At 45.6% G+C, this 17,208-nt stretch overlaps 1 protein-coding gene across 1 annotated transcript in view; it reads right to left on the bottom strand.

Annotated features, from left to right (window-relative positions):
• The window catches only part of KIF18A (kinesin family member 18A), a 124,281-nt gene that overhangs the window by 63,115 nt on the left and 43,958 nt on the right, over positions 1–17,208 (bottom strand). Inside the window, exons 4-6 of the mRNA XM_040410327.1 lie at positions 14,596–14,700; positions 12,705–12,815; positions 12,413–12,610 (exon numbers count right to left, since the gene is read on the bottom strand). Of these exons, the coding sequence (XP_040266261.1) occupies positions 12,413–12,610; positions 12,705–12,815; positions 14,596–14,700 (414 nt within the window). The remainder of the gene's footprint in view (positions 1–12,412; positions 12,611–12,704; positions 12,816–14,595; positions 14,701–17,208) is intronic.

The raw sequence follows: 17,208 nt of genomic DNA, 5'->3' as shown, positions 1-17,208 counted from the left end.
CCAGCCAGGCATTTCTCCTGCAGTGCCCCCTGCAGGGGAAATGTAGTATTACATGGCGGTCATTCAAGTTTGCCAGAAAAGCAGCTTATACAGAGCGACTCACCAAAGGGGGCTCCTGAGTGTGGGCCTCCCCCCATGTTGTCCATATGCTCTATCACAGGGGTGCACAACCTTTTCTGGTTGGGGGCCACATTGTCAGCCTAAACAAATTCCAAGGGCCGAAAATAAAACTTAAGAGGTACAAGCAAGTGAAATACTATATTTATATCATAAATGTCTAGTTACACTTCTAGTACTCCCATCTAATGGGAGAATACATGTGAGCAGCCACAACACATAGAAATACATCTCTGTTACCAGATGGTTGGGGCCGTACAGAATCGAGGGCTGCATGTGGCCCCTGGGCCGCAGGTTGTGCACCCCTGCTCTATCAGGACCTATGGGAGGAGGCATCAGCAGTGTCTTTATGCGTACCATGGATAAGAAAAGCCCTTGTTGATATCGTAGTAACGTATCTTGCAGAAATTTTGAGATTCTTGATGGTAACGAGTTTGCGGAGGCCTGGTGAAATGGTATGTGCGGCACGTAAAGGACATGTGTTACCTCACTTGAACCCTAAGTTTGTAAGAACAACCTTGTAAGACGCTATGCTTTCCATTTAAGCAACTATGAAGAAGTTATGGTTTCCTTGACAACTGAACTTTACGGACATCTATACAAGAATGGAAAAAAACTATATTCGTCAGCCATGGATAATTGTACTAAATGAAAAAAAAAAATGGATTGTTGTCATGACAAATTTCTTGGAGAGGGTTGTCTGCTCTGGACAACGTAAGCTATAAATCTGATCACTGCACTGAACAACTGTTCAGCTGCCCTGCAGCGCCACCACAGGGGGAACGAAGAATTACACAATTCTCATTTAAATCAATGGGACGCCTCGGACACGCCAGGTCCTCCAAAGCAGTTGTGCTCTTTATAGACGCTATCAGCTCCAAAATGGTTCTGCACAGACAACCCCCCCCCCCCCCCCAACATTTTCAGCAATTTTTTCATAAAAATTGTGAAAGCAATGCCAGGTACAACTGGGTGCTGTTTTAAAGGGGTTGGCCCATCTCGCACTTTGGTGGCAAGTCACTAGGATATGCCACCAATGTCTGATAGGTGCGAGTCCCACTTTAGGTCTAGAACGAGGCCCCCCAAAGTGAACGAGGGTGCATCGCGGCCACCCTCTATTTAGTTCTTATGAGTGTTGTAAGAAGGTACAAGGAATCATCGTGGATTATAGCTACGTGTCACCTAGGTTCCTGGCCTCGGTGGAGTGAGAGACGGTTTTTATGTGTCAGCAGCAGTTACTGTTTGACACCTTAATACTTAGTATGGCTGTATAGCTGATCTGGGACGGCTCTGGGTGGGTGACTACTCCCCATGTTCCAGGCCTAAAAACCAGCCAGCACTGACAGGTGAAGAGGATTACCTCAGTCTGATAGTGGAGCTCAGGAGGTGTGTGTGCCGGGATCTGAGGCTTGTGCCGTGCTGGAGGGCTGAGACCCGTCTGTAAGGGAAACGGGCCCACTCAAAGCCTGCTGGAGGCAGAACTGCCAACAAGGTGATTTTTGCTATGTGGACTTTCCATTGTGTGTGAACTAACACCAAGACTGCAAAGTGACGTTTTGTTTTTTGCTTTGTGTGTGAATAAACACGGAAGTTTGATTTAAGAACTGGTAATTTGCCTCTGTACTGCGTCCGCATACCCTGTCTACCTGGGCAAATCCCCACAGTGTGCTGAAAAGTTCTGGAACTTGCATAAAGGTGAATGGAGAGGGAGTTCTGGAAAAATTAGAGTTTTGCTCTCCTTCACTTTTGGGGTCCTGTTCTAGAGATGAGAGACAGGGATGACCGTCACATAACTGAGCCCATATCAATCCCAAGGTCTCATGCACACAGCCGTATCTGATTCTCGGTCTGCAAAATACGGATTCGCAACAAGTGGATACCTTCCATGCACATATTGTGGGAGATTTATCATCTCCCTTGCACCAGAAAAGTGGCTTCAAAAAAGTTGCAAACTAAGTGTTTGTGACTTTTAAAAAAAAATGTTGCATCTCTCAGATTTCACTCCTCCCTTGCCGCTTTCCCTAAACGGGGCATGGTCATCCTCCCCAACAAATTTATCTTCAAACAAAGCCAGAAATCTACTGCAGCTCTGAGTTGTCGCAGACTTCGGATTAGGCGGACGGCCTGCAGGAGGATGCATCTATTTTATGATGAGGCATGTGCATACTAGTTCCTCGATTCGTTAGGTGGGTCTCATTCCATAGGTAGCAGGAGGAGCAATCCGATAGAACTGCCCTTGACGGATATTGAAGAAAAAGTGTTAATAAGCCCCTGAGCTGGATTGCCCAAGTTATGCAGAGGTGCCAACTTTGGCGTATAAAAAGCCAGTCTCAATCTACGGCAGCTTCCTTGCTGTCTTAGGGTCCATTCACACGTCCGTTTTTTCTTTCCTGATCTGTTCCGTTTTTCCTGGACCAGATCTGGACCCATTCATTTTCAATGGGTCCTGGAAAAAAACGGACAGCACAATGTGTGCTGTCCGTTTCCGTTGTTCCGTTCCGCATGTCCGTTTAAATATAAAACATGTCCTATTCTTTTCCTGAAAAATCGGATCCTGGTACAATGCAAAGTCAATGGATCCGCAAAAAACGGAAGACATTCGGATGTCATTACGTATGTCATCCGTTTTATACGGAATCCGTTCCTGGAAATTACATTTTAATTTTTTATTTTTTTTTAAAGAAATCTTAAACAACTTTATTTGCTTATTGAAATTTATACATGTTTCCGTTTTTTGCGGATCCGCAAAAAACGGATGACATACGGAAACATTTTCAGGAACAACGGATCCGCAAAAAACGGACAGAAAATCGGATTATAGAAAAATACTGACGTGTGAATGTAGCCTTACATTAAGACCATTCTCTATGGTAAATGAGACGGGCCTGCCGGCCCTTCTCCGCCCATGCCACGGCGCTTTTTTTTTTTTAGACCTGACGTGAGCGGGAAAGAATTTGCAGATTCTGCCGCGACATGTCGTGCGACAGAATCTGGCGTATATCTGTTCGTAAATGACCCCCTTTGTTCTTGAAACGATGATCTGCGCACACATGTAGAGTCCGTGCCCTACTGCGAACAGAACGCAATAAGGAGGAAAGAAGCTGCCATTTGTTATACTTGTTAGGCCAGAAAATAAATCTGGCACAACTACTGACGGATTCGAGGAGTTATGCAAACCTAGAAATAAAGCTTATAAAAGCCGGCCAATAAAAACATTCCACTGTAATATAGCGTTACATACCAACAAGGGCCATGCCTTCCAGACGGTAATGTAATGGTAGTTCACAGGCTTACTGAGCACCGCTGACATGCCACATGGGTTTAATCAACGCACAACACGTTAGAAATCCCCACATGTAGGACCCCAACCTCCTGCCAGGGACCGCTTATAAAATACTGAACACAGAATACATATTGTCATCTACTACCAGGCCTCCACAAAACGCTTTTTTTTTTTTTTAAAGCTTTTTAGAGTATTTCTTGCAGTGATTTTTTTGGTTATCGTGGCACGACAGCAGCATTTCTGAAAGAAAAAGTGCAACTGCAGAAACTCCCATTGAGCACTTCCCCTACGCAGAACCACTCGGGGGGAGGGGAGGCTACACGCTATGCAGAAAATGCACTGAGCAATATTTTAATAAAAATACATTAAAAATACACCACTGCATCCTAACCTGCAAAAGGGGAAAATACTGATGACCTATCGTCAGGGTAAGTCATCAATATCTGACCGGTGGGGGTCCGACACCAAGTCAGGTGTATGGAGCAAATACTTTTATTACACTGCACTTTCGAGATGAAATGCAATGTAATAAACAGGAAGCAGTGTTGATCGGAGGAGGGTGCTGGGTGTCAGACCCCCTCCGATCTGATATTGATGACCTATCGTGGCGATAGGTCAACAATATTAACGGCTGACAATCCCTTTAAATGTCTATCCACCGAAAAGAAAGATGAAACTGATTGGGGGGGGGGGGGGGGGGGGGGGGGGGGGGGGGGGGGCTTGGATTCCCTGTTCTAGTTAAGGCAGAAATCCAGTGGATAGTTGATAAATGTTCATTGAGGGAAAAACCCTTGAAAGAGGTTGTACAAGATTCTTTTTAAAGCGAAAAATAATAAATCTACACTTATCTGCTCCCCGCCACTCCAGCTCCGCGGCTCCTAGGCTTCACTGGACTTCCGGTCCGCATCTTATAACATCTGCTTGGATGGGGTCACGTGCATCACTGCATCTAATCATTGGTCTCAGTCACCCTCAAGTGGCATGTCACTGCAGGGCCACGTCTCTGCTGAGGCCACGTCTCTGCTGAGGCCAGTCATGGGCTGCACTGCAGGGAGCTCATCCATGTTGACAACTGGGGACCGGAAGTCCTGTGAAGACACCCTGGGAGCCAGAACGGAGAGATGAGGAGCAAGTGAGTATAGATCTCTTCACAGGTATTGCTGAGAGAAAGAAACAAAAAAAATAATTCTGGACAACCCCTTTAATGTCTACTCTTTCTATGCAAAGAGCCGACAGTGTCAGACTGAGTAGGGACACACCCTATTAACATGAGGAGGCTAACACCCAGCTATCAAACCTTTCATACATGTCCCAGGAGGAATAATAGAGGCACAATACCACGTTCTAAGAAAAGATGCTGCAGAATTAGCCATCAATGGCAAACAAGTGTTGAAAACAGGTTCTGCTATGGTACTAATAATGGCTGCACCTGAGCTTGCAGGAGGGCTGGAGAGCACCCACAGGACCAACACCGGGTGTCGTGGTGGGGGCACCATTAGCTGCCATGGCTGTTCCCTTCTAGTATTCACGGAAAGAGCATTGACTAGCCTTTGGTATGTCCAAAACATTGTGGAACCAGCCCTACTGCCTTTTTTTTTAATCAGTTGGGAGACGTGGCTCCAACAAGATGGCACCCATCCACGCACTCCGCAACATGTTCTATAGGGTATCCAGCAGCTCCCCTGAATCGAGAATGTCTGGACCTGGATGGGGTGACGGACCTCCCATGCACAGCAGCCAACAACCACCTTGGCTGAACTATGGGTCCAAGTTGAGGGGCTTGGAACGATCACAGGAGTAAATCCACCATCAGTAAGATCGTAACCATTGCCAGAGTGGCCACCGATATCCCAGTAAGGGGAGATGCCACCCAGTATTAATGTGACCCTGCCTCATCATATACCCTGCTGCAGAACCCAAAATAAAGGGGGCACCGCTTTGGTTGTGCGATTATTGACCGAGCACCACTAGCAGTAATACTTTATCAATCTTAGCTCAGTCGCATTCAGTTTTCCAGGTGTTCTTTTTTGTTTACTGTGGGGAATAAAAGCAAGTACTACAACAAATGTGTGAGGAGAGCTGCGGGGGCCTCTTTAAATTATGGTACAACACACAAAAAACAACGCAAATAATAAACGTTTACAGAACTATATGTCAATAACAGATGCGGGAAGAACGAGGACAGCTCAGGCGTATTTTATTCTACGCAGTGTTTTGGGAAAAAAAATATATAATAGCTTTATTACAATAACAAGAGAATGTCAAGACGGCAGTGGTACGCAGATGTGAGGGACGCAGGGTCTGACAACTTAGTCACATTGGACTTATTAGATCACGTAAACAAGTGCGGGGGCTTTATGCGCCATTGAATACTCATTTTAATTACAGGCTATTTGGGAACCAAGGAAAAAAAAAAAAAATGACTCAAGAGAAAATCTCCCCCCCCCCCCCCCACATGTTGTTCAGTTTTGCATTGCAACTCTCGTGCCTGGGACAAGACGGCAGATGTGTTGCATCACTGTGAAGCAAATCTAGGATTCCCAGTTAAAGGGGTTGTGCCAAGTTTAATAGCTATCCTCTATCCACAGGACAGGGGAGGACTGTGTGATCAGTGGGGGTTCTATGGCTGGGACCCAGACCTGTTCCCTTGTCCTGATGGAGTAGCAAGTTAAAGGGCATCTGTCAGCAGTTTTGTACCTATGACACTGGCTGACCTGTTACATGTGCACTTGGCAGCTGAAGACATCTGTGTTGGTCCCATGTTCATATGTGCCCGCATTGCTGAGAAAAATAAAGTTTTAATACGTGCAAATGAGCCTCTAGGAGCAACGGGGGCGTTACCATTACACCTAGAGGCTCTGCTCTCTCTGCAACTACCGCGCCCACTCCACTTTCATTGACAGGGCCAGGCAATGTCATCACACCTGGCCCTATTAATCAAAGTGGAGAGGGGTGGCAGTTTTGAAGAGAGCAGAGGCTCTAGGTGTAATAGCAATGTCCCCATTGCTCCTAGAGGCTCATTTGCATATATTAAAACCTAATGCGGTCACATATGAACATGGGACCAACACAGATGCCTTCAGCTGCCAAGCACACATGTAACAGGTCAGCCAGTGTCATGGGTGCAAATCTGCTGACAGATGCCCTCTAAGTGCCCTGCCCCTCCATGCTCTGGGAGAGCAGAGTGCTGTGCTCTCTCGCACTGTACTGGAAATTCTCATGTGAAGGCTGACAGACGTAAATTTAGAGTAAAGCTGGCCATAAGATCCAACGTGACAGACTGATAGTCTTATATGTGCGAGAATAAAGAATACAAGAATTGGGCATATTGGTTTTCAGCAGTCTGGCTGCCTGCGCTCCCCCTGAAGACAGAAAGAAATTCATCTATAGCCATACTATTGGTATTTAGAGCACTGCAGCAGATAGCCATACTGCCGGCCTTCATAAAGATCTCTAAGCACCAGGCTGATGTAGATATTAAAAGGCAACAGCTTGGAAGTACGGGATGTGATGTTTCTGCTGTGGCTATAGAACACTTATATTTGCCTTCTTATTACAGCAAATATTTTCCCTAAATAATAAAACTAAATATTCAACAATGTATAAAAAGGGGGTTTCCGAGGGTACAACATTGATGACCTATCCTCAGGATTAAAGGTGTTTTCCGAGATTTTCACACTGATGATCTATCCTCTAGATAGGTTATCAGTATCTGATCTGTGGGGGTCAGACATCGGCACTCCTGTGAGCGCTGCGGCCTTCTCTCTGCTCTTCCTAGGCCGAGTGCTGACAAGTTAATGTGTCACGTGGCCTAGGAACAGCTCTGCCCCATTGAAGTGAATGGGCCGGAGCATGCCAACACAGCCGCTATACAATGGACGGCGCTGTGCTTGGTAAGCTGCAAGAGGAGCACCGCTGCCTTCTAAAACAGCTGATCAGTAGGGGTTACGGCTGTTTGAAGAGCTTTGGCCTCATTCTAGGCCAGTGACGTCCTGTTCATCGGTCCCGTGTCCTATGTGCAGCTCAATCCTATTCAAGTGAAAAAGCCTGGGCTGCAATACCAACAATGGCCACTATACAGTGAACAGCGCTACTATGCTGTGAGCGGCCACCGTGCTCCTCCCAGCTAGATCCCCACCAATGCGAAAGGGAATCCGTCACCAGTTTTCTGCTGCCCTCATTTTTAAATCCTGCTAGCTCCAGCTCATGCCAATGAGTCCTCAGATTCATGAGCTCCTGCCCACCTCCTGATTCACAACATTTCCATCTGCAAATAGCAGCAGGCAGCAGGGGAAAGTTAGGAGCTCGTGAATATTCCGGATTCATCAGCATGTGCTGGAACTGTTCAATACAAGATTTAAGAAAGTGACCCAGCTTTTTGCTACGGGGATCTGGACCTAGTTTAAGCTGCTCTTAGTTAGGCCACCATAAAAGTGGCAACATAATCAATTGAAACTGTTGCACTCCTAGAAAACCACTCCAGTCCAATGTGCCTTTAGTTTTTGTGGTTTAGGCTACTTTCACACTTGCGGCAGAGAGATCCGGCAAGCAGTTCCGTCGCCGGAACTGCCTGCCGGATCAGGCAAAATGTATACTAACTGATGGCATTAGTAAGACTGATCAGGATCCTGATCAGTCTTAAAAATGCCTGATCAGTCGAAAAAATGCATTGAAATGCCGGATCCGTCTTTCCGGTGTCATCCGGCAAAAACGGATCCGGCATTTATTTTTTCAGTCTGCGCATGCGCATACCGGAAGGACGGATCCGGCAATCCGGTATTCTGAATGCCGGATCCGGCACTAATACATTCCTATGGGAAAAAATGCCGGATCCGGCATTCAGGCAAGTCTTCAGTTTTTATAGCCGGAGATAAAACCGTAGCATGCTACGGTTTTCTCTTTTGCCTGATCAGTCAAAACGACTGAACTGAAGACATCCTGATGCAAACTGAACGGATTACTCTCCATTCAGAATGCATGGGGATATGCCCGATCAGTTCTTTTCCGGTATAGAGCCCCTGTGACGGAACTCTATGCCGGAAAAGAACAACGCAAGTGTGAAAGTAGCCTTAGACAAGCGGTATAAAAGGGCACCATGTGAGTCTTAAAGAGGCTGTGCGTATTTGAGGGTGTTTTTGGCAACCACCTCCCCCCACCCCTCCTGGGCAGACCTGCAAGGAAAGCATATACTTACCTGCTTCCCAATGCTGGCTCCCAGCTCCTACACTCCCTGACTCTGCACCTACAACTGCCGTGGGTCTGCACGTGGATTAGGGTCCATTCACAGGACCTTATTTTTGGTCCACATCCGATCTGCATTTTTTACGGATCCGATTCGGACCCATTCATTTCAATGTGACCGCTAAAGATGCAGACAGTACACCATATGTCCATTCCATGGCCCCGCCAAAAAAAATAAAAAGTAGAACATGTATTATTCTTGTCCGTTTGCGGAGAAGAAGCGGCATTTGTTACACAGTGCGGGACCTGTGGAAGGGGAAAATGCCTGATGCACAGGGCTGATATCAGCGTTTTGCGGCTACGCGGTTTTTACAAAACGGATATGGTTATGTGAATGCCCCATTCAATGTAGCTAAACCATGGGTGGCTAACCCAAGGCTTCGGCGTGGAAGCCACATTGTGAAATGACATATAACTTGCCGATGCAGATTCCAAACCCTTACTTATAAAATTTCACAGCCATATCAATGGGACGTGAATACTTTCACACAGGGTGTATATGCGGCAGCACTGTGGGCGGAAAATCCACAGCATTTACAATTGTAACAAAGTGGATTTTTTACCTAATCTTATCCGCATGCTGAGGAAATTTACCTGCGAAATCCGCAGAGCTTCCATTTAGGCCTCATGCACACGACCGTTGTGTGTTTTGCGGTCCGCAAATCGCGGATCCGCAAAACACGGATGGGGGTCCGTGTGCGTTCCGCAATTTGCGGGACGGCACGGACAGCTGATAATATAACTGCCTATTCTTATCCGCAAAGCGCGGACAAGAATAGGAAAGGTTATTTTTTTTTTGGGCGGGGCCACAGAACGGAGCAACGGATGCGGACAGCACACGGAGTGCTGTCCGCATCTTTTGCGGCCCCATTGAAGTGAATGGGTCCGCATCCGAGCCGCCAAAACTGCCGCTCGTATGCGGACCAAATCAACGGTCGTGTGCATGAGGCCTTATGCTGCAGATTTCACTCTTTGCAATGCAAACTGGATTTTCAGGACGTACCCTACAGGCAGGCAACATTTACCCTTTTGACAGTGCGGATGTACACTACACATACCCAAGCTTCAGTGAAAGAAACATCATCAAAAAAAAAAAATATGTCCGAAAAGTTAGCAGAAAACATAAAAACCATTCAAAACATACAAAGTGCAAAACGAAGGCAAACAAATGACACACTTAGCCATATTGTGTCGCTTTAGTTTGCAGGTTTCTTTAGGGAGCATGCAATCTTGTGGTAAACCTGCACATTACAAATCCTCTGGCTGGAAATCTGTGTGGTTCCTACAGGTTCCATGCCTACCAATAAATGCACCTCTCTACCCCACATAAAAAACAAAAATCAACATAGTAGTATAGGTATGCGAAATGGTCTAACTGGTACATAAGACCTAGACATTGTTCAATACACCCATAGCAAAAAAACATGAACAAGTGCCAGCACTACTACTACTACTACTACCGCTCCTGCCTATTTTCGAGGAAATTTCACATTTAGAGAAGTAAAAGAAAGAAAAACAAATGTAAAGAAATCTATACCACTGCAGCATACATGTTCAACTCCTCTTTGTAGTCCTAGCATTACTAGACACTGACACGCAAAGCTCTTTGCCGGGTTAGCCGGGACTTGTAATGACAGCGCAGAGACATTAAGGCTACGTCTACACGACGACATTAGTCGCGCGACAGATAGGGCACAACTACACTGCAAATTTGTAGCGCAACATTTTGTTGCACCATTGTCGCGCGACAATTTTTATAATGGCAGTCTATGGTGTCGCACTGCAACATGCAACATGCTGCGTCGTAGTCGCAGCATGTTGCAGTGCGACACCATAGACTGCCATTATAAAAATTGTCGCGCGACATTAGTGCAACAAATGTCGTCGTGTAGACGTAGCCTTATTGACAGACAAAATGAAGTAAATGGCCACTTTGTGAGGGGAAATAACTACACTTCGTGATACACGCAGACTGTCATAGGTCCCTGAATAGTTCTAAGTGAAGGGACGGCAGACTTCATACAATCAAAAACTCAAATATACACTCCTCAACAGAGAAACTGCAACACCAAGAATAAAAAAAAGTCATGTAATCACAGAAATCACAGGATCGATTGACATGTTAAAGGGGTTGTGTCACTTCAGCAAGTGGCACTTTCATCATGTAGAGAAAGTTAACACAAAGCACTTACTAATGTATTGTGATTGTCCATATTGCTTCCTTTGCTGGCTGGATTAATTTTTCCATCAAATTATACACTGCTTGTTTCCATGATTACAACCACCCCCTGAAATCTATCAGTGATGTTTGTGCTTGCACACTACAGGAAAAAATGCCGGCCTCTCTGGTGACCGGGACTGTGGGAGCTCACATAGGCCGGTGCTTTTTTTTTTTTTTTTTTTTATAGTGTGCAAGCACGGCCACCACTGATGGATTGCAGGGTGGTCGTCTCAGTTGAAGGATTCTGTCCCTCTCAGACAAGTGGCAATAACTGGCACATCGACCATGAGACATCACACATGACTTGATCCAATTTTTTAAGTTTCATGTGGCTAAAAAAACTTTTTCAATCTGTCTTTTATGCCCCTCCCAGATGCCACATATTGGAGCTAGGTGCTAGAAAATGTGGTCATCCTGAGGAGAAATATTGAAAGGACAAAGGACAGATTTCTTCTTCTAAATGTTTCCAAGGCAGAAATCGAACCATAAATCAATGCAATGTCTCTCCTACACCATCCAGAGACAGGAAGATCATGGAAGAACTTGGTTATCCTTCTAGAAAGCGGCACCATCAACATGGAAATCCTCACAGAAATTCCAGTCCTTCCACAATAACCCCAAAGGCTAGAATAAGGAAACATCAGATGTGCCAGGGGTTATATAAAAGTTTTAAGACTGGTGAAAGTCATGTATCACATCTTTTTGTTTATGAATGTAAATTAGTGAAGCTGTTGAAGGTTCAAGCAGACCCTGTAATAGAACTGGCTTCACTACTTTCCTCCCAGGACCTTTCACACATGGATACCACATTTTCATCTCATAAATCAGTCTTAGGTCCAATATTTGTCAGTTGTGCTTGTGCAAACCTCTTAAAGGGCATCTGTCAGCAGATTTGTACCTATGACACTGGCTGACATGTTACATGTGCACTTGGCAGCTGAAGGCGTCTGTTTTAGTCCCATGTTCAAATGTAATTTTTGCAAATGAGCCCCTAGGAGCAACGGACATTGACGTTCCTCCTAGAGGCTCTGCTCTCTCTGCAACTGACGCCCTCTCCACTTTGATTGACAGGGGCAGGCAATGAAAACATCATCACGCCTGGCCCCATCAATTAGAAGGAAAGAGTGCACGGCAGTTGCAGAGAGAGCAGAGCCTCTAGGTGTAATGGTAACGCCCCCGTTGCTCCTTGAGGCTCATTTGCATATATAAAAACATCATTTTTTCTCAGCAATGCGGGCACATATGAACATGGGACCAACACAGATGCCTTCAGCTGCCAAGCGCACACCTAACAAGTCAGCCAGTGTCATAGGTACAAATCTGCTGACCAGATATCTAGCACTATATTTTATAGTGATTACTGGCATAAATGATAGTAAATCTGTTGCACTCCGGGCGTCTCCTTCCCTCCCATCTAACATTTCTCAGCACTTAGCAAAGAAAAAATATGCAAATATAGTGTTTGCCAAAATGTGTAACTTTTATGTTCTAGAAAACTGCCATAAAGTGCTCGTCAGCGCCACCCACTGCCTCTCCGTCCGTTTACTCACCTTTGGATCTGCTAGAGCATTAATCACATTTCCGAGAGCCAACAAGGAGCGGTTAATGTTTGTGCCTTCTCGTAATCGTTCACCTTTAGTATTGGTGGCACTTGCCCGTTCAGAGCCAGCCAGATCAATGAGGCTCATTTTGGCAATGCGGACATTTTGATTAATACTGGCACTTTTATCCTGCTGTCTTAAGTATATCTAAGAAGAAGAAAAAAAACACAAGACAACTCAAAAACTGAAGCACCCCTAAAAATCCCTCTGCACAGATTAATGCCAAGCGATTTTAACTCACCTGAAATACAGCATGTGATCGTGAGGATGTTGCATTCATGTCAGTGGGATGCTGAGTTCTATTCTTATTCCCATAGTCAAGGATCTGGAGAATATTCTCAGCAGACTTTGGCTACGGTAAAGTAAAATGAAGTATTAAAAACAAGAAATAAAATGTACTGTAGAACAAAAACACTTATACCATTAGCAATCAGTACTATGGGATCGATAATCAGTCCTTTAAAGAGACACTCAAGTTCAAGAAAAATAAATGCTCATTAACTGGGGAAGGAACAGAACACTTACCTGGTGCCTCCTTTCCATCTTTTCAGTGGCATATCTGCCAATTCCCAGGCTCTTTTGCCATCCAAAATGGCTGCACCACTTCACAGACTATCTGATGCATACTGTGCATTTGGTAGTCTAGGACACTTCCTCCTGCTGCCTCGGATTGGCCAGCACTGCTCATGTGATTAGTGCGGGATAATCAAGCAGGACCTGTGCATCAGGTAGTCTGAGAAGCGGTGTGGCCATCTTGGTTGGCAGAAGAAGAGCCCAGGAATCAGAGGACCTGCATCTGAAAAGGAGGTCACCAGGTAAGTGTTCTGTTTGTTCCCCAGTAAATTTAGGGTCGCTTTAAACAGTCCTGATAATGGTTGGTAATAATTACAGGGACATTAATCCGATATAGATGTACGTGTTGACTTGTCCCTCACCGAGTCCTCATGACACAGCCAGACATGCATTAGCTCTCTTTGTCCCTCACTAAAAGGGGCCTTTACACGGGCCAAGAATCCTCCAGATAATCGTTAATGAGCGATTATCTGGCGGTGTAAAGGTGCCTGGTTCGTAGGGTAATTGGATAGGTTGTGCAGGCACCTAAGTAGTCATTTGCCGGCAGCAGATCATGGTGTCTAAACAGCTCTGCTACTGGCAAACGACGAGTCTGTATGGAGACATCGCTGCTCCCCATACTGCAGAGGAGATTGCTGCATGTAAATGCATCGGTCTCCTCCACTGACGAGCAGGCGACTGCTGGGAAGGAATATTTCCTTTTTGACAATCACCTGCTGAATTGTCCCATCTAAAGGGACCTTAACCTCTGCATCGCATCTTCTAAAATTACAGGTACATCTCAACTGCTCGAATGGACTATGAGAGGACCTATGTTTGGATTTCCATGCATCAGTGATGGGGATAATATCCTACCTATTTTTCAGGAGTAAAACCAGCCATACGCATTAGAGGTATGTTGGCTAAACCAGACGATTTTGGTGGCATTGACCGACCAATTAATGTATAAGGGGGAATCTGAACTATCCCCCGATGGCAGATGTCGAGGGAGAGTAGAGTCAGGCATGTTCAATTTCAAAGTGCCCAAACCTTTTGTTCTTGGGGATTAAACTGCCTATCAGGTGTCTGGCAGACACTTTCACTGCTCTCCCATGTATAGGGGGATTAGTAGGGACCGTGGTCAGCTGAAGGAACATTCTGTTGACCGTGATCTCATATGTATAGCCAGTTTACCGCTGGCCATACACATGTGCTAAAAGTTGGCTGAAATAGCTGGATTGTCTGCTGGAAATGTAATCGGCCATGCTGAAAAATTTGGTCTCTTCTCGGCTGAAACTGCATGCTTATGACATGATCGGCTAAATTTGATTGATCATTTGCCATTGAGCTCAAGGAACAGGGAGTCCGTTTTCAAGAAAACTGACTCTCTGGTTGGCCAGTTTAGCTTGGCATACAAAACGGAGGAATGATAAACCGCAATGTGGCCGACCACAGACTCAAGTGTATGGCCAGCTAGAGAGGATTTCTGTAAGATGTAAAGGTTGAGACTTTCCTGAATATGTGAAAGTTAGGTTGCAACTCACCATCACCAAGAAAACCTGGTCTTATTAAACACATACCTGATGTAGTGTTAGTCCTTGCACTACTACTCCCTTCTGAGCATCTTCTCGTACGGCAAGAGAACCTGAATTTGCAAGAAGGTCACGGATTTGCTCATTGTACACCTATGAAAATAAAGGAGGTTTTAGAATGAGGTTTTCGTGCAGAATATCAAGAAAAATCAAGACATCTAAATATCCCCCCCCCCCCCCCCAAAAAAAAAAAAAAAAAACTTGCTTTATTTTTATGCTTATTCTAGGATATCCCAGAAACGGTCACAATTTCTCTCTCCTAGAAAACTAGGTAGAAGAGCAGGAATTCATGAATAATCAGGACTCTTCTCAGGAGGCCGTGACTCTTTTCCAGGCCCAGTCTGCAATAATTGTGATGTTGGTTCTCGGCAACCACTTACTTTTAACTTCTAAATAACAGACCGCTGAAATCAACTCACCTGTCTATACTTTATGCTGCCATTAGTATGGCTAGCATAAAGTTAATGACAGGTTCCCTTTAAGCAGCATAACAGCAAAATTGAACAGTAGGTTAAAAAAAATAGTTTCGGGTCCCCATGATTGGAAACAGCAGTCACAGGACCTCATCACTATCCAGGAGTTACAACCACCCCGTAATCCAGCAGTGGTGGCTGTGCTTTCACACTAAGCGCCATCCTCTCTCGTGGTCGGGACCATGCATAGGCGCGCATGCGCAGCAGCTCTTGTCCCGGCCATGGATATGAGAAATGTATAACAAAGAAGAAACAACTAGGCGTCACTCACCAAAAAGTGGATGTTCTTTATTCCAGATGCCATAAACATTCACCAATACAGGCATGGGGCGGACAATCAAACAGCGCAGGCAAGTAGCTCGTGGCGACGTCCGTTTCGCGCCTTAGCGCTTCCTCAGATCACAGTGAATGTTTATGGCATCTGGAATAAAGAACATCCACTTTTTGGCGAGTCCGGCTAGTTGTTTCTTCTTTATTGCACATTTCAAATACTTAGAGGCAGAAGCAGCGCCACGAGTGGTAGAGACTAGAGAGGACCCAGTCTTGGAGATCCAGTTTTTTTTTTTTTTTTTTAAGAAACATCCCTTCTGTGTTCTGGAACTTTTTTATGATATTAAAAATGTATAATGTGCTGGAAATATGAATCCAGCCAGCAAAGAAAGCAATATGGACAATCAAAATACATTAGTAAGGGCCTGGTATTAACTTTCTCTACATGATAAATGCTATTTGCATTCACTTCAGCAAATTGTATTAATCATGTCGAGAAAGTTAATACAAGCCACTTACTAATGTATTGTGATTATCCATATTGCTTCCTCTGCTGGCTGGATTCATTTTTCCATCACATTATACACTGCTCGTTTAAATGGTTACGACCACCCTGCAATCTACCAGTGGTGGTCATGCTTGCATACTATAGGAAAAAGCCTCTCTGGTGGTCGGGACCGTGGGAGCGCACATACCGTATTTTTCGCCCTATAAGACGCACCGGCCCATAAGACGCACCTAGGTTTTTGAGGAGGAAAATAAGAAATGGCACTGTTATGGGGGGATCTGTGGGTGGCACTGTTATGGGGGGGGGGGGGGGGGGAAATCTGTGGGTGGCACTGTTATGGGGGGGGGGAATCTGTGGATGGCACTGTTATGGGGGGGGAATCTGTGGATGGCACTGTTATGGGGGGGGGGGATCTGTGGATGGCACTGTTATGGGGGGGGGATCTGTGGATGGCACTGTTATGGGGGGTGATCTGTGGATGGCACCGTTATGGGGGGTGATCTGTGGATGGCACCGTTATGGGGGGTGATCTGTGGATGGCACCGTTATGGGGGGTGATCTGTGGATGGCACAGTTATGGGGGGGGGGGGTGATCTGTGGATGGCACTGTTATGGAGGGGGATCTGTGGATAGCACTGTTATATATGTGTCACCCACAGATCCCCCACCCCATAACAGTGCCATCCACATATCCCCCACCCCATGATAGTGGCATCCACAGATGCCCTAATATACCGGAGCTAAACCTGTGGGAGGGGCCGGTGGCATGCAAATGCGGCGGGGCCGGTGCGGTCACTGTACTACGCCCCGCCGCTCACTCACTGCTTTATTGCCTAAATCTTTTATAATAACTGAAGTTCGGATCCCCAGCCCCATCTGTACTACTTACTAAATGTCCTGTAGCAGGTAGAGCAGGGCGGGCGGCCGGCCGTAACTCACTGATGTCACGGGTCCTGCGCCGCCTACCTCATGAATGATTAGGCTAGTGCTTTTTTCTAGATTGTGCAAGCACGACCACCACTGATGGATTGCAGGGTGGTTTGTAACCATGGAAACGAGCAGTGTATAATATGATGGAAAAATAAATCCAGGAAGGAAGCAATATGGGTAATCACAATACATTAATAAGTGGCTTGTATTACATGATAAATGCCACTTAGTGAGACAACCCCAGAAGCAATGCAGGGAGGCCACAAAGCGGAACCTCTAGGAGCTGTGCGCTGCAGTGCTGTACATGGTCTGTGTGCGCAGCGCAGGACTTAGGTAGTATCAGAGACGACTGGTAACTGTATTAAAGGTAATAGAGCAGCTCTATCAACGACATCTATTCCAAATGCAGGTTCAAAGGAA

The sequence above is a fragment of the Bufo bufo genome, chromosome 10 (genome assembly GCF_905171765.1).
Source record: "Bufo bufo chromosome 10, aBufBuf1.1, whole genome shotgun sequence".
Taxonomy (NCBI): domain Eukaryota; kingdom Metazoa; phylum Chordata; class Amphibia; order Anura; family Bufonidae; genus Bufo; species Bufo bufo.
Note: the sequence above shows the minus strand (reverse complement) of the source record. Positions and strands in the feature narration are given on the sequence as shown.